At 45.9% G+C, this 26216-nt stretch overlaps 2 protein-coding genes across 6 annotated transcripts in view; one reads left to right on the forward strand and one right to left on the reverse strand.

Moving 5' to 3' along the window:
- Positions 1-12680, forward strand: part of LOC120909863 (zinc finger protein OZF-like) — a 46698-nt gene extending 34018 nt beyond the window's left edge. For 3 of the 5 annotated variants that reach the window (XM_040321613.1, XM_040321611.1, XM_040321614.1), the window contains 3 exons: positions 6553-6657; positions 6909-7004; positions 11310-12680. In XM_040321613.1, coding sequence (XP_040177547.1) covers positions 6553-6657; positions 6909-7004; positions 11310-12451 — 1343 coding nt within the window. In that variant the 3' untranslated portion in view covers positions 12452-12680. Of the gene's footprint in view, positions 1-1291; positions 1516-3817; positions 3909-4764; positions 4863-6225; positions 6326-6552; positions 6658-6908; positions 7005-11309 lie in introns of those variants that run through there. The other 2 variants (XM_040321616.1, XM_040321612.1) reach the window with 2 other exon arrangements.
- Positions 1-26216, reverse strand: part of LOC120909931 (oocyte zinc finger protein XlCOF6.1-like) — a 487791-nt gene that overhangs the window by 327034 nt on the left and 134541 nt on the right. The gene's annotated exons all lie outside the window — the stretch shown is intronic.

The following is a 26216-nucleotide window of genomic DNA, read 5'->3' on the forward strand; positions in this document are numbered from 1 at the left end:
GGGCCTTGCGTGTGTGTTCGCTTCTGAGCACAAGCTACCGGGTACAGGGGCGTTTTTAATTTTTACATTTTTGATCACTTTTATTCCTATTACAAGGAATGTAAACATCCCTTGTAATATGAATCATTGTGACAGGTCCTCTTTATGGAGAGATGCGGGGTCAATAAGACCCCACATCTCTCCTCCAGGCTGGAAAGCATGAGATCGTGAAGAAAAATTCACCGATCTCATGCCGACAGCTGCGATTGCGGCTTTGTTTACTTCCGGGTACTCGGGCTTGACGTCATAACGTCGTGCCCGGGCCTCCGACAGTCATAGAGATGACCGGTGACCATCTGGTCACCGGTCATCTCTATGGTCCTCATCTAGCGCCGGCTGATTCTAAAGTGACCGGTGGGCGTATATATATATATATATTATAGTTTCTTGTGAAAGTTGAGCACATCTACTACTGATATAATAAATAATATCCCAGCTGGAGGACTTTCCTCCTTCCATAACACACAGGACATTTGCATACCTCCCAACTGTCCCGGATTCCGCGGGATCCTCCCGCAATTCAAAGTCTGTCCCGGAGTCCCGCGGACTAGACTAGGATCCCGGAAAACAGGGCCCGGTCGCGACATTCCGTGCCTCTATGTTTGCGTTCCACCTCCATGTTTGCGCTCCACCGCCATGTTTGGTGTCTGGTTCCCTGTGATTGGGCGTATGGGGGTCATGTGCGGTGTGGGGCTGGCCTTGATCGCCGCACATGACCGCTATACGCAATCACAGTGCGGCGGGAATTACGGAGTGGGCTACAGTCGAATGGCGCAGGCGTGGTATCGGGACAGCTCAACAATTATGATTCCCGCCCCCCCCCCCCCCCGCTCAACAACTTTGATCCCCGGCACCCCAACCCCCCCCCCCCCCCCCCCGCTCAACAAGATGTCCCACATTGGATTTTATAAATGTTGGGAGGTACGCATGGACAGAAGGATGAGATGGAAGGTGACAACCAGACATTTCCTCTCATCTCCTGATCTGCACCAGGACAATGACACCAACATTCTGATTGGCTGCTCTACAGAGAATAATAGTAATAACGATAATTCAGTACTGAGCTCTAATTATCATTGTAACTCAGACTGCATGATATTTTAACCCATCAATACCACAAATCTGCCTATCTCCTCTCTATCATCTGTGGGCTCCGCCCACACCGGAAACACTCCTCACTTCCGGCTGTACAATACAGCCCAGGGTGAACAAGCTTGGTTATCATAATGACGTCCAACGGCGTGATTGGACGGTTTTCTAGGCTAGAGGCCCAGGTCCTACGTGTGGAAACAGAGCCAGTTACCACTACTAGAGGGGACTGGTCAGTCACGTAGAAAGAGGAAGTGACCTCAGAGCGGGAGGGACGGCGGCCATTTTGTTGAAGCCCGGAAGTAGTATTAGGAGAGGGGATTATTGTTCCAAGAGACTTGATGGAAGGAGTGTGAGCTTGGAGAGCGTGTGCCTAGTGAGGAGGAGGTAATAATGTCTTCTTATTATGAAAGAAGGAGGCCCAGTATGGTGGACTGGATGGGGCATCATGTCACCTCATCTTTGTGCAAGTTCTCTGATGTGTAGAACATTGAATGGGGGCGGGGCTGTGCAGCACAGGTCTCTGGAAAGCCTCAGCCTGTGCAGTTCACTACATGGCAGGTCTGAGGTCTCCTTTATATTTTGGAGTGGTCTTATGGGGGCCGCGTCACACCGGAATGTGTGCGCTCTTTCTGCACGTTTGGGTTTTGACAGCCCATTGATTTCAATATACAAATGCACAAAAATGAGTGCAGGCGCTACTTTTTCAAATCGCTCCGCGCCCGACTTCATCTACAGTAACATGCGACTTGGTGGCTGCAAACGCGCGAACGGGAGAACAATGGTAACTGCACCCATCTCACAGCGGCAGTGCATTCCTGTATGGGAAACGTGCCTTTCTCGCTCTGTGTTACAGTATGACCGGGCCCCAAATTGTAGGGGCCCAGTGCCTTCCAGCTCCTGCACATCAGGTATGGAGGAGATGTGTTGGGCTGAGGGATCTCCAGTAAGGATGAGCTCCGGCGTGTTCGCATAGAACACGTGCAGAGCCCGCCAGGAAGTGTGCACCCGCGCTGCGCTATTTACAGCCAGGGAGACATTGTCCGATGCTCGGCTGCAGAGATCGGGAAATGTCTGCCTGGCTGTGATTAGCGCAGCGCGGGTGCCGACCTCCTGGCGGGCTCTGCACGTGTTCTATGCGAACACGCCGGAGCTCATCCTTAATCTCCAGACACAGGAACATTCTGGCTGATGGAAAAGAGCAGAGTAGGGGTGTGGTATCAGGTCAGTTATCCAATGCAATGTGAGCTTTTATTGTGCTCCCGTTCAATGACACCCAACCATTGGGACACCTTTAATCCTACTGACAGGTAGGTTCTACTTTTACAACAACTTTAAAATGATGGAGCCAAGTGCCTACATGCAAGTCTCTCTCAGCGCAGGATTGGGAGCCGTAACTTTTTGGAATGAAGGACCTGTTGGGTCTTGTAGTCTGACTGGTTTTATTCTCATGCTGACTCTCCAGTTACGACTATTCGCAATATTTAGTTCTTATGGTGATGAGCGTGTGGCCTGTCAGGAGAACCAAGTAGAATATTCCCAGTACACACAATCTAGGACAGTGATGGCGAACGCGTGGCACGCGTGCCGCTGCCGGCACGCCGAGCCATTTCTGTGGACATGCCATGAAAATTGAGATATTACACAGAAAAACCATCGAATCGCCACACCGCACCCGCAAACTACATCTCCCACAGTTCTCTGCGCTAGCGGTGACGTGTCGGAGTGGGTGTGACACAGAATAGGCGCACAGAGTTGACGTGCGTGCTTGTGTGAGGATGCTAATCCAATTGGATCCACACCGCCCAAACAAATCGGCGCTGACGTGACCGGGAAAACATGCAGAGAGAGCATGAGGAATAGACATGCGGGAATGAGCTGCTGGACTCGGAACAAGGTGAGACAGGAATTATCTTAAAAAAAGGCCTCATTATTAGTGTCATTGGGAAACATTTCCCCCACCTCATTGTGCCTCATTATAGGTGTCATTTGGAAACCTTGTGCCCCATCATTGATGTTATTTGGCCTCAATATTAGTGTCTTTGGGAAACATTGTGCCTCATTATTGGTGTCATTGCATGTGTCAGGTAGGTGAGTGCATGTTGCACAGTGCATTCCTGAACCCTGCATTCTGAGCGAATCTGGCAGAATCTTACGTTTTTAGTCTCTTAGGGCTCATTCAGAGAGGGATGTTCAGTCCCGTCCTCTGTACAGAGCTGCTGGTAGGTTTAATTCTGTGTTGGCACTTTGAAAGAAATAAGTTGGTTTTGCGTCGCGGTTTGGGCACTCGGGCTCAAAAAGGTTCGCCATCACTGATCTAGGAGATGGTTTAAGCAAGTGGATGCCACAGTGACTGACAGCTGGGAACCGGTAGCTACACAACTCCAAGCATACATCACCAGCACACCATAGATCTTCAAAAACAACGTCCAAAACTTACTAAAGCAATTGCATAGAAATAAGCAAAGTGTGTGTGTATATATGTATATATATTAAATATATAATATGTGTGTGTGTGTGTAAATTGCAGTGTTTCAGCGCCGCTCCGGACTCCTTCATCAGGCATGTGTAATGGAACTGTATTCTCCGAGACAGAGGCACAAACTGCACTGCGCCATCTACAATTATTTTCAATGTAAAGTTCTTGTTTTTGTTTCTTATGATTTTGTGAGATTTATTTTATATACAGAGACATACAGAAAAGTTGGAGTATATAGAAGGACACAAGGATCTCTACAGGGACTTTCTGATGGAGAAGCGGCCGCCCCTCACATCACCGGGTAAGAGGAGACTTTCCTTTCTTGTAAAGGAGAGAAGAGTATTGAGGATCCATCTAGATACACATCCTCTGATATAAAGACATATAGGTGGATTCAGGTAGGCGGGCGCATAGTTGCGGCGGCGTAGCGTATGGCATTTACACTAAGCCGCCATAAGTTAGCGAGGCAAGTACATGATTCACAAAGTACTTGCCTGCTAAATTACGGCGGCGCAGCGTAAATCGGGCGGCTGTATGCGCGCATAATTCAAATTCGGCTGAGGGGGCGTGTTTTATGCTAATGGGGGGTGACCTGACGTGATTGATGTATTTTACGAACGGCGCATGCGCCGTCCGTGTACATATCCCAGTGTGCATTGCAGCAAAATACGCCGCACGGTCCTATTGTTTTCAACGTGGACGTAAATCCCTATTCACGGACGACTTACGCAAACGATGTAAAATTTTAAAATTTCGACGCGGGAACGACGGCCATACTTAACATTACTATTCCAGCTATTTGATGGAATAACTTTAGGCCTGAAAGCGCGTTACGTAAACGGCGTATCTTTACTGCGTCGGGCAAGCGTACGTTCGTGAATCGGCGTATCTACTCATTTACATATTCTAGGCTGACCGCAATGGAAGCGCCACCTAGCGGTCAGCCTAAAAATTACACTTTAGAATACGACGGTGTAAGACACTTACGCCGCTCGTATCTGAGCCTAATTTAAGCGTATCTGGTTACCAGAATACGCTTAAATTGGCGTTGGCGCAGATTCAGACTTAGGCTGGCGTATCTACTGATACGCCAGCCTAAGTCTATCTGAATCCACCTAATAGAAACAATGTATTCAGTCAGTATGTGTTTCCTACAGATGGATCCAGTAGCAGAAATTCCCCAGAGAGACGTCCCCGTCCTCTGTGTTCCCGGGACTCCACACAGGAACATCAGGAGATCCCTCAGGAGGATCAGGTAGATGGGACTGAGGGTCTTCAGATTAAAAAATGGATATTCCTCCAAATCATTAACCCGCTTCCCACCCACGGGTGGTCGTCTGATGTCCTGGATTTTGAGCGGTGATATCTGAATGATGGGTGAAGCTACAGACACCATTCAGATATCTTCTTTTAGAGCCAGCGATTCCCTACACCATAAGCCGCTTGATCGTTATTACGGGCGGTGAGAGGGGATGTGTGTGTGCCCCCCCCCCCCTCCCTCCCACCCGCCATCCTCCGGTGCTTCTACCGACCCACCCCTGCCATCGGTGAGTCAGAGAATGGATCCGCCAGCCCCGGATGCTGACGATAGAGATTTCCAGCGGACCGCATGGTCCCCGGAGTCTCTCTGATTGTTTGGAGGCTGGGCACAATATATGATGTCATGCCTGGCCTCTGGCAAAAAATGTCGCAGCCTCGGCTGGGAAGCCGAGATTGTTTGTTTAATTTTTTTTAAAAGGCTTCCCAGCCTAGAGGTGAGATGTGGGGTCTTATTGACCCCATACCTCACTGTAAAGGGGACCTGTCATGCTTATTCCTATTGCAAGGCATTTTACATTCCTTGTATTAGGAATAAAAGGGATTAAAAAAAATTGTAAAGGGGAAAAAAATGTCAAACTAGAAAAATAAAAATTATTTTTTATATATATATATATATATATATATATATATATATATATATATATATATATATATATATATATATATATATATATATATATATATATATATATATATATATATATATATATATATACACACACACATCCCTATCCCTCGCACGCAGAAGCGAACACCTACGTAAGTCTCGCCCACATATGTAAACGGTGTTCAAACCACACGTGAGGTATCACCGCAAACATTAGAGCGAGAGGAATAATTCTAGCCCAAGACCTCCTCTGTAACTCAAAACATGTAACCAGTAAATTTTAAAATGTCGCCTATGGGGATTTTTAAGTACGGAAGTTTGGCGCCATTCCACGAGCTTGTGCAATTTTAAAGCGTGACATGTTGGGTATCTATTTACTTGCTGTAACATCTTTCACATTATGCAAAAAAATTGGCCTAACTTTTCACTTTTTTTTTTTTTAAAGCATGAAACGTTTTCCCCAAAAAAAAAACACGCTCGAAAAATTGCTGCACAAATACCGTGCAAAATAAAAAGTTGAAACAACCTCCATCTTATTCTCTAGGGTCTCTGCTAAAAATATATATATAATGTTTAGGGGTTCTGTGTCATTTTCTAGCGAAAAATATTATGATTTTTACATGTAGGAGAGAAATGTCAGAATTGGCCTGGTAGGCAAGAGGTTTATTGGATATTTTTCTCTGTTATCTAGAATGATGAGCTGATTGTGGTTAAAGTTGAAGATAAAGAAGAGTCTATGATGGATGATGATCTGTGTAAGGAGGAGGGAATCCCTTCAGAGGTCAGCACAGGTGAGTAATAAACACTAAATCCAGATTCTCCTTGTTCAGTCACTACAACAATCTCTTCTTCTCCCCCCTCCTCTGTCAGTAGACAGTAATGGGGAGACAGTATGTGCCCAGTGGGGGAGTCAGGAGACATCAGCCTCTATTAGACTCCGGCTTTCCTCACACACACACTCTGGGGTCTCTCATACATCTCAGTACAGGGGGCTTTACTCTCTCTTCTTTATTCACAGAACCCGGAGACACCAGAGACACTCCAAGAGACATTAAAGCTGAGGAGGAGGAAGAAGGACATGTAAGCATTAAAGAGGAGGAAATTCCTATAGAGATCTGCACAGGTGAGGAATAAACACTGAATCCAGAGAAGAGTCCCAGATTCTCCTTTTTTAGTCACTACAACAATCTCTTCTTCTCCCCCCTCCTCTGTCAGTAGACAGTAATGGGGAGACAGTATGTGCCCAGTGGGGGAGTCCCCAGCCTCATGTGTGGTACCAGCCAAGAGATGTGACCAGTCTCCTTCCCACACACACTTTCTGGGGTCTCTCATACATCTCAGTACAGGGGGCTTCATTCTCATCTTTATTCACAGAGCCCAGAGACATTCAAAGAGACCTCAAAGCTGAGAAAGAAGAAAGAGGTCATGTGAGGATTAAAGAAGAAGAAATTCCCGAAGTAATCAGCACAAGTGAGTAATAATCACTAAATGCAGTTATTTATAATAGTATCTGCAATGGTCCAATGAAAGTTATTGCAGAGATTTTTAAGACATTTTCCAGAATTGATTATTAGGCTGGTAAATCGGATACAATAAAATAGTAAGGTCTAACTTACTTGTGAAGCCCACACTTGCATACAAGACCCTTCTGACCCTGAAATAGTATTCCTCCATTCCCATTTAACAAGGAGCATGTGCATTGGGCATTCAGGTAACCCAGCCTTTCCAACACAGAGGAATCCTTGAAATATCTTTCTGGTCTCAGGGAACCCCTACTAAAAATGACTATAGCTAAAACTCATGATACATTGGTGTGGTGGTCAGTGGGACAAAATTACCCCTTTACAAATGGCTAAAAAAGATCAGAGCGGCGATCGGTGGTGCAGTGTGTCGCTTTGACACACCGCATCTCCAATCCCGGTAAAGAGCCTATGACATAGGTCTCAGCCGATTACATGGTAAAGAGCCTATCACAGGTGGTAACATCGTAAACCAAGAAGTGCTGTTTATTAGCTTTCCTCAGTTTGTGCTGACAAGGCGAAAGTAGAGGAGAGCCGATCAGCGAATCTCCTGAAGGAGGGGTCTGTGCTGATAATCTGCGCATTGATGATCATTGCAGACCCATCAAGGATGCCCACTAGAGCCCACCAGGGATGCCAACCCATGCTCATCAAAGATGCCAATCGGTGCCCATCAGTAATGCCTGTCAGTGCCTCCTTATCATTGCCACTCATCAGTGCTGCCTATGAGTGCTCATCAGTAGTGCCCATCAGTGCTGCATATTAGTGCCACCTCATCAGTACCCGTCATTGCAGCCTCATCAGTGAAGGAGAACATTTACTTCTTTACAAAATTTTATAACAGAAACAAAGAAGCCTTTTTTTGCTAAAAAATAAATAAAATAAAACCCAGTGATGATAAAATAACACCAAAATGCTCCATTTGTGTGAAAAAATAATAAAAATGTAATTCGGGTACAGTGTTGTATGACCGCGCAATTGTCATTCAAAATGTGACAGCGCTCAAAGCTGAAATTTGGCCCGGGCAGGAAGGGGGTGAAAGTGCTCTGTATTGAAGTAGTTAAACATCACATAGTTTTTTAACGGGCATATAAGAAAGTGTTATTAGGCCGATTTCACACTGATCCGCAGGTGCAGCGCACCTGTGGGTTAGCTGCACTGAGTCATAGACTTCTTTTATATCCTGCAGTTTTTATTTTGCTTTCTGAAAGTGCACGACACCCGTAATATGTAATAGATGTCTAAGGCAAAGCATAACCAACCTGCAAAAAAAAAGCTGCAGACGAACTGTGCTGCACCGACGGTGTGAGTAAACCGCAGAGCATCAGTGTGAAGGCAGCTTTAGAGGGGGCTCAGGACAGTAAGTGCTTATTTATATTTGCGCTTTGGGGGTTTGGTATTCCACTCCCCCATCCACTGGTGTAGCATCAGGGGCTGCAATAATGACCCCGCCCCATGCCTAAGGGGGTCTGTGCATTTTACACTTGGGAAGGAGGGGTGGCGAGGGCGACATATACAGGAACTGATTCTGTCCATGTTTTCCTCCAGCAACAGCTAAAATCCGGCTTCTCCTCCTCTCCCTCGCACTGGCATTCAGCGGCTGCAGGAGGAAAATGTTCATTATGCTATTCAAAATAAAAGAAATGAAATTCAGACCATTCATTTAATTTTGACCCACGCCTGGTTACCATATTACTGTATTTATCGGTGTATAACACGCATCTTAATTTTAAGAGGGAAGTTTCAGGACAAAAAAATGTAATTTGAATTAAAGAACTTTGAAGCAAAATAAGGGTCACAGTCCATCAATGCAGCCTTTCCATTGGCAATTTATTGCAGCCTCTCCATTGGCAATTTATTGCAGCCTCTCCATTGACAATTTATTGCAGCCTCTCCTATGGCAATTTATTGCAGCCTCTCCTATGGCAATTTATTGCAGCCTCTCCTATGGCAATTTATTGCGGCCTCTCCTATGGCAATTTATTGCGGCCTCTCCATTGGCAATTTATTGCGGCCTCTCCATTGGCAATTTATTGCGGCCTCTCCATTGGCAATTTATTGCGGCCTCTCCATTGGCAATTTAATGCGGCCTTTCCATTGGCAATTTAATGCGGCCTCTCCATTGGCAATTTAATGCGGCCTCTCCATTGGCAATTTAATGCGGCCTCTCCATTGGCAATTTAATGCGGCCTCTCCATTGGCAATTTAATGCGGCCTCTCCATTGGCAATTTAATGCGGCCTCTCCATTGGCAATTTAATGCGGCCTCTCCATTGGCAATTTAATGCAGCCTCTCCATTGGCAATTTATTGCAGCCTCTCCATTGGCAATTTATTGCAGCCTCTCCATTGGCAATTTATTGCAGCCTCTCCATTGGCAATTTAATGCAGCCTCTCCATTGGCAATTTAATGCAGCCTCTCCATTGGCAATTTATTGCAGCCTCTCCATTGGCAATTTATTGCAGCCTCTCCATTGGCAATTTAATGCAGCCTCACCAGTGCCGGATTACACAGAGCTGTGATCTCCTGTGTACCCGGCACTCGGTCACACACAGTCTTGGCTCATATGATAGACAGAGCAGTGGTCCAATGCCGGGCTAGGAGGCGGGACTGTGTGTGACTGAGCGTCGGGTACAAAGGAGATCGTGGCTGTGTGTAATCTGGCGGCACTCGCCCCTCCTCTTCCTCTCACAGACAGCAGGAATCGGCGTATAACACACACATGATTTCCTCCTGATTTTCAGGGAAGGAAAGTGTGTATTAAACTCCAATAAATACGGTACTTAAGTGGTCCTCGCTCTTCAAAAGGTTGAGCACCCTTGGTATATGTGTTGAGTCTTTTTACATTGATCAACGAGATGAACAAACAAAAACTCAGGTTCTGGCACCCACACAAGCGATGTGGCTGTAGGGATCTCACCTTCTGTGCTATTGTATTCGGGGGGGGGGGGGAACACCCCCTTATCAGAATACACAGTACAGTGGTGCAGTCGATTAAATGCTGGTTTTCCAGCAAGCCTGTTAACAGACGCCAGTCTAATGACTGGGAGGGGTACACACAAACCGAAATTGGTCCAGTTCACGCAGAACTGGCCAAATTTCAATACATATATACCAAACTTTAGTTATAAAAGGAGTGAGGAAGGGTTAGACCCTCTAGTGTGGTTTTTTTTTTCCAGGAGAGATTCTTCCTGTCCTGCTAATGTTTTACCAAACTGAACATTAACCACTTCATTACTGGGCACTTAAACCCCCTTCGTGCCCAGACCAATTTTCAGCTTTCAGCGCTGACGCATTTTGAATGACAATTGCGCGGTCATACAACACTGTACCCAAATTATATTTTTATCATTTTTTTTCCAACAAATAAAGCTTTCTTTTGGTGGTATTTGATCACCTCTGCGATTTATTTTTATTTTTTGCGCTATAAACATAAAAAAACAGAACATTAAAAAAAAAAAACACTATTTTTTACTTTTTGTTATAATAATATCCCATTTAAAAAAAAAAAAAAATTCCCTCGGTTTAGGCCGATACGTATTCTTCTACATATTTTTGTTAAAAAAATATCAAAATAAGCGTATATTGATTGGTTTGCACAAAATTTATAGCGCCTACAAAATAGGGGATAGATTTATGTTTGTGGTTTTTTTTTTTGTCAGGCCTGCGATATTGTGACGGACATGTCGGACACAATTTTGGGACCATTTACATTTATACAGCGATCAGTGCTATAAAAATGCACCAATTGCTGTATAAATGTGACTGGCAGTGAAGGGGTTGAGGAAGGGGTTAAATGTATTCCCTCATTGTGTTGTTACTGTGTGGGGGAGGGGGGTGACTGGGGGGGGGGGGTGACCGATGCTGTGTCCCTATGTAAAGAGACACAGATCGGTCTCCTCTCTCCCTGACAGCACGTGGAGCTCTGTGTTTACACCCCATCATTACACACAGAGCTCCACGTCCTGCTGTGTCACCGACGATCACGGGTGTCTGGTGGACATCGCGGCCGCCAGGCACTCGCATCGGCTCCCGAGCGATGCGCCGGGCACGTTGTTTCCCCGCTGCGTGCCCCCAGCGGCGCGCACGGGGAATCGCAACAGGACGTCTAAAGACGTCCACTCGGCACTTGAGAGCCACGCTGTGGACGTCTTTCGTGGTTAAGGAATCTCTCTAATAGCGACACTGACATATAACCCCTTCTACTCTACCCAAAGTTTTGGCTTGACATAGTTGTCGCTTCTTATTTCCCACAGATGAACAATACAGAGACTATAACATTGTTGTTATCTCGACATTTGGTAAAACAGAAGATGAGGACATCGCAACCAATTCTTCAGAAGAAAATCCCATTACCCAACATGGTGCAGATCTGTCATCTTCTGAAAGCTGCAAATATCTTAATCAGAAATCTCATCTCCCTTCAAACAAGGGATCTCACCCAGTGGAGAAAACTCAGGAGCCCTACTCGTGTTCAGAGTGTGGGAAGAGTTTTTCCTGTAGAAAAGTTCTTACCGAACATCAGAGAACTCACGGCAGAATGAAGACCTTTTCATGTTCCGAATGCGGGAAAGATTTTGCTTCTAAATCTTATCTTAAAACGCACCAAAGAAGTCACACGGGGCATAAGCCTTATTCGTGTTCGGTGTGTGGGAAGTGTTTCTCCCTATTGCCCGTTCTTATTAACCACGAGAGAACGCACACCGGAGAGAAGCCATTCTCATGTCCTGAATGTGGGAAATGCTTCACGCAGAAATCATCGGCAATAATGCATCAGAGAATTCACGCCGGGGTGAAGCCGTTTTCATGTTCTGAATGTGGAAAATGTTTTCGCCGTAAAGGAGCCTTGATGGACCATCAACATGTCCACATGGAAGAGAAGCCATTTTCCTGTGTGGAATGTGGGAAATGTTTTTCCTCCAAAAAAGTTCTTACTGAACATCAGAAAACTCACAACGGAATGAATGAATTTACGTGTTCTGAATGTGAGAAAGATTTCTCTTCTAAATATTCTCTTATGGCCCACCAAAGACGTCACACGGGGGAAAAGCCTTTTTCCTGTTCGAAATGCGAGAAGTGTTTTTCCCTATTGTCCATTCTTATTAAACACGAGAGAACGCACACTGGAGAGAAGCCGTATTCATGTCCCGAATGTGGGAAATGCTTTGCACAGAAATCATCCGTAGCCGTGCACCAGGTAACTCACAGCGGAGAGAAGCCGTTTTCATGTTCCGAATGTGGAAAATGTTTTCCCAGGAAACAAGCCTTGGTCTATCACCAACGTGTACATACTGGAGAGAAGCCGTTTTCCTGTCTGGAATGTGGAAAATGTTTTTCCATATTGGCTAGTCTTAAAAGACACGAGAAAACACACGCAGGGGAGAAGCCATACTCATGACCTAAATGTGGAAAATGTTTCACTTTGTTGTCTGGTCATGGGGTAAAAAAAGCCTTTTTCAGGCCGGGAAATGTTTTTCTCAGAAAAGCAATCTCATTATGTGAGAAGTCGCCCTGGAGAGAAGCCGTATTGCTATACAGACTGTGCTTTTGGCCAGACTGAGGCCCCGTACACACGACCGAGTTTCTCGGCAGAATTCAGCCAGAAACTCGGTTCGAGCCGTATTCTGCCGAGAAACTCGGTCGTGTGTACACTTTTCAGCGAGGAAGCCGACGAGGAACTCGTCGGGCCAAATAGAGAACATGTTCTCTATTTTCTCGTTAGTCAATAGGAAAAGTCGGCCCGCCGAGATCCTCGGCGGCTTCAACACTGAACTCGACGAGGAACTCGATGTGTTTGGCACGTCGAGTTCCTCGGTCGTGTGTACGGGGCCATAGAGAAATGTGTTCTTGAAAAATACGGACTTGCTAGACGCCAAACAATGTTGCACGGAGTAAAAGCTTTTTTCATGCTGGGATTGTGGAAAATGTTTTTGCTTTTATGAGGATCTCATTCGACGAGCGAGAGAAGTCGCACCAGAGAGAAGCTGTATTTATGCCGGGAGTGGGGGAAATGTTTTTCCCAGAAAAGCAATCTTGTTACATACAAGAGAAGTTACACCGGAGAGAAGCCGTATTCCCGCACAGACTGTGGAAAGTGTCTTTCCACCACAGCAGATTGTATTTCACACCAGAGAAAAAACATATTCCTGTTCAGAGTGCGGGAAATTATTTTTCTTGCAAGCCTGTCTGATCAGACGGGAAAGAAGCCCTGGCCCAGATTCAAGAAGCTATTGCGCCCGCGCAACCATAGGTTGCGCGGCGCAATAGCTGTTTTGCTCCCGCGTAGCGAATGCCCCTGATTCAGGAACATCGCTACGCGGACTGCAGCCTAGGATATGACAGACATAAGCCTCCTTATGCCTTCATATCTCAGGCTGCATTCTTGCGTTGGCCGCTAGGGGGCGCGGCCATTGTGATCGGCGTATAGTATGCAAATTGCATACTACCACCGATTCACAAAAGTTCCGTACGGCGACTTTAGCGTAAGGCTGCTCCTTCTCATAGTAGGAGCAGCCAATGCTAAAGTATAGCCGCCCTTCCCGCTCGTGAAATTTAAATTTCACGTCGTTTACGTAAGTGATTCGTGAATGGCGCTGGACGCCATTCACGTTCACTTAGAAGCAAATGACGTCCTTGCGACGTCATTTGCCGCAATGCACGTCGAAAGTTTCCCGACGGAGCATGCGCTGTTCGTTCGGCGCGGGAGCGCGCCTAATTTAAATGATTCCCGCCCCCGGCGGGATCATTTACATTAGGCGCCCTTACGCAGGGCTAATTAGCATAGCGCCCGCGCAATTTACGGAGCTACTGCTCCGTGAATCGCGGGCAAATCGAAATATTTGCGCGGGCACAGAGAAAAATCTTTGCCCTTTGCCCACGCAAATATTGCGCGGATCTACCTGAATCTGGGCCCATGTGTGTGGATCTCATTATCTCTGTCATGAAATGGCTCCCGTGTCATGTGGTCAAGATGATACCCCAAGTTAATGCTGAACTAGTTCTTCTTTTTTTTTTTTTTTATCACAATCACAGCAAATATCAGTAAAGATTATAACTGTATTATTATCCTGTATTTGTGTGTACATTATTTTCTCCTACTGGTGTATCAAAAGGCTTCCAGTGTACGCCAGGGCAAAAATCAAATAAACATATAGGTAGTGTTGTAACTATGCGCCGTCGTATCTGTGCGCCGTGCCCACAATCTGAGATACGCCTGAAAATAGGCTTCCTACGACCAACGTAACTTGCCTACGCCGTCGTATCGTGGGCGCATATTTACACCGGGCACATTTGCCGCTCCCATAGATTTTCTATGCAAATGATGGAGATACGCCGATTCACAAACGTAGTTGCGCCCGGCGCATAATATACGCGGTTTTCGTAAGTCGTACGTTCGGCGTAAAGTTATTCCCCATATAGGAGGCGCAACTCATGCAAAGGTATGGACCAGGGAACACAAGCCGTCGTATCTTTTGTCGTTTACGTTGTACGTGAATATGACTAGGCGTAGGTTACGTTCACGTCGTAGGCAGTGATTCGACGTATCTTAGGCAGTTGTTTCGACGTGATTCTGAGCATGCGCACAATTGTCTGTTAAAGCGACGCAGTGCCCAATTGCAAAACCTGGCCGGGTCCTTTAGCTGCCTAAAGGTCTGGGTCTTAAGTGGTTAAGAGTTTCAATTTGTATGCAATCATGCAGGCCCTTGCACTACATGGTTTTGGTAAATCTGAAGAAAATCTAATAGTGTGTATGGGGTCCAAGCCTGGAGTGCCTCTGCCAGCTCAGCTGTGAACCATAAGAGACGTATGGCCAAAAAAAGCCCTTTTAATGGCTCATTTTATTAAGATTGGAAGAAGCGCAATACCCCATTCTTTTCTCCTTAGTGGGCTGATGCTGGCTCTCCTACCCTCCCAGTATACGGACTGGCCCTCGAAGTCCTGTATTGTACACAATGATGTTGGATATGCAACAGACCCGGGTTCCAGGATGGATAGTCACACACGGGGCTGTCTAGCTGCAGTGCGTCCCTTCTGATATTTTAGGGCAGGGCTCGACAAATCCCGGTCGCCATGGCGACTAGAAATAGTGTCCTGACGACTTGGCTTGGAAGGTGGGCAAAAAGATGTGAGCTGGCGCCATCTGGTGGTGGCCGTTGGTATTACAAGTTAAGCATTACAAGTTAAACAGCAATCCTAATGTAATTTTTCACTATTTTTCACTGCCATCTTCTTCCCTCTAATTAGAACCCCCAAACATTATATATATTTTTTATCCTAACACCCTAGAGAATAAAATGGCAATCGTTGCAATACTTTCTGTCACGCCGTATTTGCGCAGCGGTCTTACAAGCGCACTTTTTTGTGAAAAAATTACACTTTTTTTTTATTAAAAAATAAGACAACAGTAAAGTTATCCCCATTTTTTTTTTTATATTATGAAAGATAATGTTACGCCGAGTAAATTCATACCCAACATGTCACGCTTCAAAATTGCGTCCGCTCGTGGAATGCCGACAAACTTTTACCCTTTAAAATCTTCATAGGCGACGTTTAAAAAAATCTACAGGTTGCATGTTTTAAGTTGCAGAGGAGGTCTAGGGCTAGAATTATTGCTCTCGCTCTAACGATCGCGGCGATACCTCACATGTGTGGTTTGAACACCGTTTACATATGCGGGCGCTGCTCACGTATGCGTTCGCTTCTGCGCGCAAGCTCGTCGGGATGGGGCGTGTTTTCTGGCTCCTAACTTCTTTAGCTGGCTCCTAGATTCCAAGCAAATTTGTCAAACCTTGTTTTAGGGCACCCGGGAGGGACGGGTCCAGTGCCCAGCCTTGCTGCTCGCCAAAGTTTATGGTGATGGCTTTCCAAGGATGAACGCCGTAACAAGTGGTACCCACATTTAGATCCATGTCAAGTGAGATGCAGGGGCTGCACAGGCATAGTCACTGCTCCCAATTTAACAATGTGGTATCTGGCATAAAGCCGTCAGTAGCAGATCTTTAAGTCTTGTAAGTTGCGAGGTGGGGACGGCACATTCTACAGATGCTCCATTGAATTGAGATCTGGAGAATTTGCAGGCCAAGTCAACACTTCAAACTTGTTGTGTTCCTCAAACCATTTTTACAGTGTGGCAGGCTGCAATATCCTGATGAAAGAGGCCACTGTCATCGGGGAATATCGTTTCCATGAAGGCGTGTCAGGTAGCATCCACATGAACGGCAGGAGCCAAGCTTTCTCAGCAGAACGTTACCCAAAGCATCTCACTGCCTCCCCCGGCTGGTGTTCTTTCCATACTGCATCCTAGTGCCATCTCTTCTAGAGGTAAGTGACACGCATGCACCCAGACCATCCACATGATTCATCAGACCAGGTCACCTTCTTCCATTGCTCCATGGTCCAGTTCTGATGATCATGTGCCTATTGTAGGGGCTTCTGGCTGTGTACACGGGTCAGCATGGACACACTGACTGGTCTGCAGCTACGTAGCCCTATACACTAGGGTGACCAAACATCCCCAGTTTTCGGGGACAGTCCCCAGATTGAGGACACTGTCCCCAGAGCCAGTTTGTCTCGGATTGCAGTGGCATGGAGCCCCCCTCCACTATATCTGGTACTCTCACCCTGGGGGCAACATTTTGGTGGGCGCAAAATCATTACTGTGCCACCCTCGCCCAGGGACTCTCGCAGTCCAGCCTGTCCCCCATGATCCCTCTGGTGCGGGTGGCCCGTGTGTGTGAACATCGGAGGGAAGGGGTGGTGCAGAGCGTACGGCGGCTATTGCAGAAGCTCTTGGCAGGGGATACTGAGGAGCGGCTGGGTGTCGGGAACCGTACCTGGTGCTGGGGAGAGCCCCGCTCCAATAGATTATCATGGAGGCCATGGAGAGGTGAGCAAAATCAATTAATCTACACTGTTCATGTAGGGGGGGGGAGTAGTGCAGGAATCAGATAGGTCAGTGTAGTGGTCAGTATAGGAATCAGGTAGGTCAGTGTAGTGGTTAGTAAGGGTTAGGTAGGTCAGTGTAGTGGTCAGTATAGGAATCAGGTAGCTCAGTGTAGGAATCGGGTAGTTTCATGTAGGGATCAGGTAGATCAGTGTAGAAATCAGGTAGGTAAGTGAAGTGGTCAGTGTAGGAATCAGGTAGGTCAGTATAGGGATAAGGTAGTTCAGTGTAGTTGTCAGTTTAGGGGTCAGGTAGGTTACTGTAGGGATCAGGTAGATCAGTGTAGGAATCAGGTAGGTTAGTCTAGTGGTCAGTCTAGGAATCAGGTGGGTCAGTCTAGGAATCAGGTAGGTCAGTATAGGGATAAGGTAGTTTAGGTTAGTGGTCAGTGTAGGAATCAGGTAGGTCAGTATAATGGTCAGTGTAGGAATCAGGTAGGTTAGTCTAGTGGTCAGTCTAGGAATCAGGTAGGTCGGTAGAGGGATAAGGTAGGTCAGTGTAGTGGTCAGTGTAGGAATCGGGTAGGTTAGTGCAGTGGTCAGGTAGGTCAGTATAAGGATAAGGTAGGTCAGTGTACTGGTCAGTGTAGGAATCAGGTAGGTCAGTGTAGGAATCAGGTAGGTTAGTGCAGTGGTCAGGTAGGTCAGTATAAGGATAAGGTAGGTCAGTGTACTGGTCAGTGTAGGAATCAGGTAGGTCAGTGTAGGAATCAGGTAGGTTAGTGCAGTGGTCAGGTAGGTCAGTATAAGGATAAGGTAGGTCAGTGTACTGGTCAGTGTAGGAATCAGGTAGGTCAGTGTAGGAATCAGGTAGGTCAGTATAGGGATAAGGTAGTTTAGTGTAGTTGTCAGTGTAGTGGTCAGTGTAGGAATCAGGTAGGTCAGTGTAGGAATCAGGTAGGTTAGTGCAGTGGTCAGGTAGGTCAGTATAAGGACAAGGTAGGTCAGTGTCATGGTCAGTGTAGGAATCAGGTAGGTCAGTGTAGGAATCAGGTAGGTCAGTATAGTGGTCAGTGTAGGAATCAGGTAGGTTAGTGCAGTGGTCAGTATAGTGGTCAGTGTAGGAATCAGGTAGGTCAGTATAGTGGTCAGTGTAGGAATCAGGTAGGTCAGTATAGTGGTCAGTGTAGGAATCAGGTAGGTCAGTGTAGGAATCAGGTAGGTCAGTATAGTGGCCAGTGTAGGAATCAGGTAGGTTAGTGCAGTGGTCAGTATAGTGGTCAGTGTAGGAATCGGGTAGGTCAGTGTAGGAATCAGGTAGGTCAGTATAGTGGCCAGTGTAGGAATCAGGTAGGTTAGTGCAGTGGTCAGGTAGGTAAGTATAAGGACAAGGTAGATTAGTGTAGGAATCGGGTAGGTCAGTGCAGTGGCCAGTGTAGGAATCAGGTAGGTCAGTGTAGGAATCGGGTAGGTCAGTGTAGGAATCGGGTAGGTCAGTATAGTGGTCAGTGTAGGAATCAGGTAGGTTAGTGCAGTGGTCAGTATAAGGATTAGGTAGGTCAGTGTAGGAATCAGGTAGGTTAGTGCAGTGGTCAGTATAAGGATTAGGTAGGTCAGTGTAGGAATCGGGTAGGTTAGTGCAGTGGTCAGGTAGGTCAGTATAAGGATAAGGTAGGTCAGTGTACTGGTCAGTGTAGGAATCAGGTAGGTCAGTGTAGGAATCAGGTAGGTTAGTGCAGTGGTCAGGTAGGTCAGTATAAGGATAAGGTAGGTCAGTGTAGGAATCAGGTAGGTCAGTGTAGGAATCAGGTAGGTCAGTATAGGGATAAGGTAGTTTAGTGTAGTTGTCAGTGTAGTGGTCAGTGTAGGAATCAGGTAGGTCAGTGTAGGAATCAGGTAGGTTAGTGCAGTGGTCAGGTAGGTCAGTATAAGTACAAGGTAGGTCAGTGTCATGGTCAGTGTAGGAATCAGGTAGGTCAGTGTAGGAATCAGGTAGGTCAGTATAGTGGTCAGTGTAGGAATCAGGTAGGTTAGTGCAGTGGTCAGTATAGTGGTCAGTGTAGGAATCAGGTAGGTCAGTGTAGGAATCAGGTAGGTCAGTATAGTAGCCAGTGTAGGAATCAGGTAGGTTAGTGCAGTGGTCAGGTAGGTAAGTATAAGGACAAGGTAGATCAGTGTAGGAATTGGGTAGGTCAGTGCAGTGGCCAGTGTAGGAATCGGGTAGGTCAGTGCAGTGGCCAGTGTAGGAATCAGGTAGGTCAGTGTAGGAATCGGGTAGGTCAGTGTAGGAATCGGGTAGGTCAGTATAGTGGTCAGTGTAGGAATCAGGTAGGTTAGTGCAGTGGTCAGTATAAGGATTAGGTAGGTCAGTGTAGGAATCGGGTAGGTCAGTGTAGGAATCGGGTAGGTCAGTGTAGGAATCGGGTAGGTCAGTGTAGGAATCGGGTAGGTCAGTGTAGGAATCGGGTAGGTCAGTGTAGGAATCGGGTAGGTCAGTGTAGGAATCGGGTAGGTCAGTGTTGGAATCAGGTAGGTCAGTATAGTGGCCAGTGTAGAAATCAGGTAGGTCAGTGTAGGAATTGGGTAGGTCACTATAGTGGCCAGTGTAGGAATCAGGTAGGTCAGTATAAGGATAAGGTAGGTTAGTGTAGTGGTCAGTGTAGGAATCAGGTTGGTCAGTGTAGTGGTCAGTGTAGTAATCAGGTAGGTTAGTGCAGTGGTCACTGTAGGAATCAGGTAGGTCAGTATAGTGGCCAGTGTAGGAATCGGGTAGGTCAGTATAAGGATAAGGTAGGTCAGTATAGTGGTCAGTGTAGGAATTGGGTAGGTCAGTATAGTGGTCAGTGTAGGAATCAGGTAGGTCAGTATAGTGGTCAGTGTAGGAATCAGGTAGGTTAGTGCAGTGGTCAGTGTAGGAATCAGGTAGGTTAGTGCAGTGGTCAGTGTAGGAATCAGGTAGGTTAGTGCAGTGGTCAGTGTAGGAATCGGGTAGGTCAGTATAGTGGTCAGTGTAGGAATCAGGTTGGTCAGTACAACTGTACTAGTGGAAGGGAACCAGGTATTGCTCAAAGTCTGGCAGGGGGTGCCTTGTCCCGGGTGCTGACAACCCACGCTACACCACTGACTGCATATATAATTTGAGGAAAATATGCGTATAAAATAGATTACCGTTTGCCAATAAAAAACAAACATGTCCCCGGATTTCATTTTGGAAATCTGGTCACCTTACCAAACACAACAGACTGCGATACTTAATGTTTCTGCTTCCAACACACCAACTTCAGGGACAGCATGTTTACTTGCTGCCTAATATATCCCACCCACTTTCAGATGCCAATGTAATGGGATAATCACTGTAGTGATGGCTGATTGGTGTAGATGAGTTTTTAACACAGGGAACATCCCACATTTAGGCAGAAGGATGAGATGGGAGGAGATAAGACAACCAGACATTTCCTCTCATCTACTGATCTGCACCAAGACAACGACACCTCAAATCTGATTGGCTGCTCCAAAGAGAATAATAATGATAATAATTCAGTACTGACGTGTAATTATCATTGTAGTTCAGACCAGAGAAATTTAGCAAACCCTCAAAACCAAAACACCCGCCTATCTATCTCCTCTCTATGGTCCTTCACACCGGAAACACTCCTCGGACTTCCGCTGTGTATGTTCCACAGCCTAGACGTGTCTAGACTGATTTAGGTGGTGCAGTACATTATAGACACCACTAGAGGGCGCCCGCTTGACATGTAACTGCAGGAAGTGGAAGCGCCAGAGGGGCCAGCAGCCATTTTGTTGTAGTCCAAAGGACGTTTTTGGTTTGGAATTGCTTTTTCCAAGACTTTTAGGGGTGAGTCTGGAGAGTATATGCCCAGCGAGGACTCTGGAGGAGGTAATAATGTATTTTATTATGCGAGAAGGGGGTCCCAGCACTCTGTGTGGACTGGATGGAGGGATCATGTCACCTCCACAAATCATCATCTTCCTGCAAGTCCTCTGATGTGGAGATCATTGGATGGAGGGCTCTGCTGGGGCTGATCAGGATAGATTCCCTAAAATTCTGCCAATTGTTAGTTCTCATCACTGCAGGACAGACAGCCATGGCTTTTAGAAAGTAGACTTTTTGGTCATCATAATCTGGAACTCTAGATGTAAACAGAGGCTAAGATGGCAGCTGCCTTGGCTGTAAAGGAGAGGAGGGTTTGTTCTGCTTTAACCACCTGCCGACTGGCTGACGCCGCTATATGTCGGTAGAATGGCACGGCTGCGCAAAGCAATGTACCTGCCACGTGCTCCGTGTCCGCCGGGTGCCCGCGATCGTCTCACGGAGAGGCAGAACGGGGAGATGCCTATGTAAACAAGGCATGTCCCTGTTCTGCCTAGCAACATGACAGATCTACTATTCCCTGTCATCGGGAGCAGTGATCACTGTCCCGTCACTTGTAGCCCACCCCCCCCACAGTTAGAATCACTCCCTAGGACACACTTAACCCCTTGATCGCCCCCTAGTATTTAACCCCTTCCCTGCCAGTGTGTCATTTACACAGTAATCAGTGCATTTTTATAGCACTGATCGCTGTATAAATGTCAATGGTCCCAAAATAGTGTCAAAAGTGTCCGGTGTGTCCGCCATAATGTCGCAGTCACGATAAAAATCGCTGATCTCCATTACTAATAAAAAATAAATAATAATAAAAATGTCATAAAACTATCCCCTAGTTTGTAGACGCTATAACTTTTGCGCAAACCAATCAATATACCCTTATTGCGATTCTTTTTTTTTTTTTTTTTAACAAAAATATGTAGAAGAATACGTATCGGCCTAAACTGAGGAAAATGTCATTTTTTTTTATATATATATATTTGGGGGATATTTATTATAGCAAAAAGTAAAAAAAAAAATATATATATATATAATATTTTTTCAAAATTGTCGATTTTCTTTTGTTTATAGCGCAAAAAATAAAAACCGCAGAGGTGATCAAATACCACCAAAAGAAAGCTCTATTTGTGGGGGGAAAAAGGACGCCAATTTTGTTTGGGAGCCACGACGCACGACCGCGCAATTGTCAGTTCAAGCGACGCAGTGCCGAATCACAAAAAGTGTCAGGAAGGGGGTAAATTCTTCCGGGGCTGAAGTGGTTAATGAAACAGTGTCCTGCAAAACAAAAGCCTGTGTAGCATTCAGCCCAATGTACCCTGTTTTTTTTTTTTTTACAGTGCGTGGTTTGGAAAACACCCTCAATTTCAAGTACAGAAGAGTGGAAGTATTTATAAAGACACAAGAAGGACGTCATGATGGAGAAGCGGCCGCCCCTCACATCACCGGGTAAGAAGAGACTTTTTTTACATTTCTTGTAAAGGAGAGAAGAGTATTGAGGATCCCCCTAGATCAGGGCTCGACAAATCCCGGTCGCCATGGCGACTAGAAATAGCGTCCTGGCGACTTGGCTTGGAAGGTGGGCAAAAAAAAAAAAAAAAAGTTTTTTTTTTTTTTTGTGAAGTCCCCAGCTCTTCCTTGTGTGAGCTGGCGCCATCTGGTGGTGGCCGTTGGTATTACAAGTTAAGCATTACAAGTTAAACAGCAATTCTAATGTAATTTTTCACTATTTTCACTGCCATCTTCTTCCCTCTAATTAGAACCCCCAAACATTATATATATTTTTTATCCTAACACCCTAGAGAATAAAATGGCGATCGTTGCAATACTTTCTGTCACGCCGTATTTGCGCAGCGGTCTTACAAGCGCACTTTTTTGGGAAAAAAATACACTTTTTTAAATTAAAAAATAAGACAACAGTAAAGTTATCCCCATTTTTTTTTTATATTATGAAAGATAATGTTACGCCGAGTAAATTGATACCCAACATGTCACGCTTCAAAATTGCGTCCGCTCGTGGAATGCCGACAAACTTTTACCCTTTAAAATCTCCATAGGCGATGTTTAAAAAAATCTACAGGTTGCATGTTTTGAGTTAGAGGAGGTCTAGGGCTAGAATTATTGCTCTCACTCTACCAATCGCGGCGATACCTCACATGTGTGGTTTGAACACCGTTTACATATGCGGGCGCTGCTCACGTATGTGTTCGCTTCTGCGCGCAAGCTCGTCGGGACGGGGCGCGTTTTCTGGCTCCTAACGTGTTTAGCTGGCTCCTAGATTCCAAGCAAATTTTTCAAACCCTGCCCTAGATACATTCTCTGATATAAAGACATAGATACAATGTAATCAGTCAGTGTGTGTTTCCTACAGATGGATCCAGTAACAGAAATCCCCCAGAGAGATGTCCCCGTCCTCTGTATTCCCGGGACTCCACACAGGAACATCAGGAGATCCCTCAGGAGGATCAGGTAGATTGTGTTTCAACAAATATACTAAATGAGTTATACAAAGTAATAGTTCCTCATTGTAAGAATTTTATTCATTTTTATTTTAAGAGTGAAGTTTTAACAGTCAAAGTAGAAGTAAAGGAGGAAGCTGAAGATACATATATGGGTGATGATCCATGTAAAGAAGAGGAGATCCCTCCAGAGATCAGCACAGGTGAGTAATAAACACTAAATCCAGAGAAGAGTCCCAGATTCTCCTTGTTCAGTCACTACAACAATCTCTTCTTCTCCCCCTCCTCTGTCAGTAGACAGTAATGGGGAGACAGTATGTGCCCAGTGGGGGGGTCAGGAGCCATCAGACTCTATTAGACTCCGGCTCTCCTCCTCACATCATGTCATTGTGTGTTACCAGCCAAGAGACGTGACCAGTCTCCCCCCCCCCACACACACTCTCTGGGGTCTCTCATACATCTCAGTACAGGGGGCTTCACTCTCATCTTTATTCACAGACACCGGAGACACTCAGAGGGATGTCAAAGCTGAGGAGGAGGAAGAAGGACATGCGAGGATTAAAGAGGAAGAAATTCTTATGGAGATCAGAAAAGGTCAGTAATAAACACTTAATGCAGAAACAACATAACATAATATCATCTTTTTGGAGGTGCAAATGCAACACTTTGTTATATTTCATGATATGATCAGCTTCTGACATCTTAAAGTGGTATTAACGGTATTTTAACGGCGGCACTTTAAAGATGGATATCTCGGTAACAGCAGCTGCTGCCACAAACGAGGTATCCATCTTTAGTGCCAACGGTCCTGTAAACGATAACGGCGGTCTCCGCGGTGGATTCGCCGCGAGATCGTCGTTATCGGTGGCGGGAGAGGGCCCCTCCCGCCGCTCTCCCGCGCCCTCCGCCGCTTACCGGAGCCGTCGGTAGCGGCGGAGGCGATCGGGACCGTTCGGCACCTGTGTGGGGGTTGCGAGTGAGGGAAAAATCGCCCCCACCCGTCCCCATATCTCTGCTGGGCGGAAGTGACGTCAAAACGTCAGTCCCGCCCAGCGTCTTAAAGCAACATTTTTTTTTCTGTCATTTGAAAAAATTACAGTTTAATTTTTTTTTTCTTTTTTTGCATTTAAGCCTAAATATGAGATCTGAGGTCTTTTTGACCCCAGATCTCATATTTAAGAGGACCTATCATGCTTTTTTCTATTACAAGGGATGTTTACATTCCTTATAATAGGAATAAAAGTGATATTTTTTTTTATTTTTTTATTTCAGTGTAAAAAAATATACAAATAAATAAGAAAACAAAAAATGTTTTTTTTAAAAACGCCCCGTCCCGACGAGCTCGCGCACAGAAGCGAACGCATACGCGAGTAGCGCCCGCATATGAAAACGGTGTTCAAACCACACAAGTGAGGTATCGCCGCGATCGTTAGAACGAGAGCAATAATTCTAGCTCTAGACCTACTCTGTCACTCAAAAAATGCAACCTGTAGAATTTTTTAAACGTCGCCTATCGAGATTTTTAAGGGTAAAAGTTTGACGCCATGCCACGAGCGGGCGCAATTTTTAAGCGTGACATGTTGGGTATCATTTTACTCGGCGTAACATTATCTTTCACAATATATAAAAAAATTGTGCAAAAATTATTGTTGTCTTATTTTTTAATTCAGAAAAATGATTTTTTCACAAAAAAAGTGCGCTTGTAAGACCGCTGCGCAAATACGGTGTGACAAAAAGTATTGCAATGACTGCCATTTTATTCCCTAGGATGTCTGCTAAAAAAAAATATATAATGTTTGGGGGTTCCGATTAATTTTCTAGCAAAAAAATGGTGATTTTTACATGAAGGAGAGAAGTGCCAAAATAGGCCTGGTGATTAATTAAGTGGTTAAAAGAGAAGTATGGGATCTTTCTTTTTTTTTTATTTATACTTGGGTAGGTGGATGCAGCATCTGCCCCCTGTCACCTCTAGGACCCCTTTCACACTGGGGCGATTTGCAGCCGCTATTGCGGTAAAAACAGTGCCTGCAAACCGACCTAAAAACAGCAGCTGCTCAGGCTTTCACACTGGAGCGGTGCGCTAGCAGGACGTGAAAAAAAGTCCTGCTAGCCACATCTTTGGAGCGGTGAAAAAGGGGTGTGTATACCGCTCCTGCCTATTGAAAGCAATGGACACCGCGGCTATACCGCCAGAAATGCGCCTCTGAAGAGGCGCTTTGCGGTGGTTTTTAACCCCTTTTCGGCCGCTAGCAGGGGGTAAAACCGCTCCCGCTAGTGGCCGAAAAGAGCAAACACTGCCAATTGTTTGTTTCTCAGAGCTAACTGAGCAGAGAGCTGGTAACTCTCTGTGGTGACTGACAGTTACGCTGGGCTGTGGAGGGAGCGGAAACAGCCAGTTCAGCGCCTCGCTGAGAGGGTGAGCTGATTCAGGCATGTCGTCGGATCCCGACCACATGGTCGCAATCTTTCCCGAGCCTGGACCGTCTCTGCGACGCCAGCCGACAGCGGCTCACAGGAGTGCAGAACAAACTGCACTTCTGTGATCCATAGGATAAGCGTGCACACAAGCATTTTTACTGCCGCTTTTGGCAGCGTCAGATGTTTTTGTTTTTCACGCCTACCCCTTTCAGTGCACATGCACATATATAGCTAGATTCACGTACGGCGGCGTATCTTTATGCCGGCGTAGCGCATCCCATTTGCACTACGCCGACGTAACATAGTGAGGCAAGTACTGTATTCACAAAGCACTTGCCTCCTAAGTTACGTCGGCATAGCGCAAATGGCCCGGCGTAACCCCGCCTAATTCAAAATAGGCAGGTAGGGGGCGTGTTGTATGGTAATGAATCGTGGCCCCATGTAAATGAGGGCCGTTTGTACGGCGCATACTCGGAATCACGTCGCAAATACTCATTGCTTTCGTGAACGTAACCTAC

This window comes from Rana temporaria, chromosome 8 (genome assembly GCF_905171775.1).
Source record: "Rana temporaria chromosome 8, aRanTem1.1, whole genome shotgun sequence".
Lineage (NCBI taxonomy): Eukaryota > Metazoa > Chordata > Amphibia > Anura > Ranidae > Rana > Rana temporaria.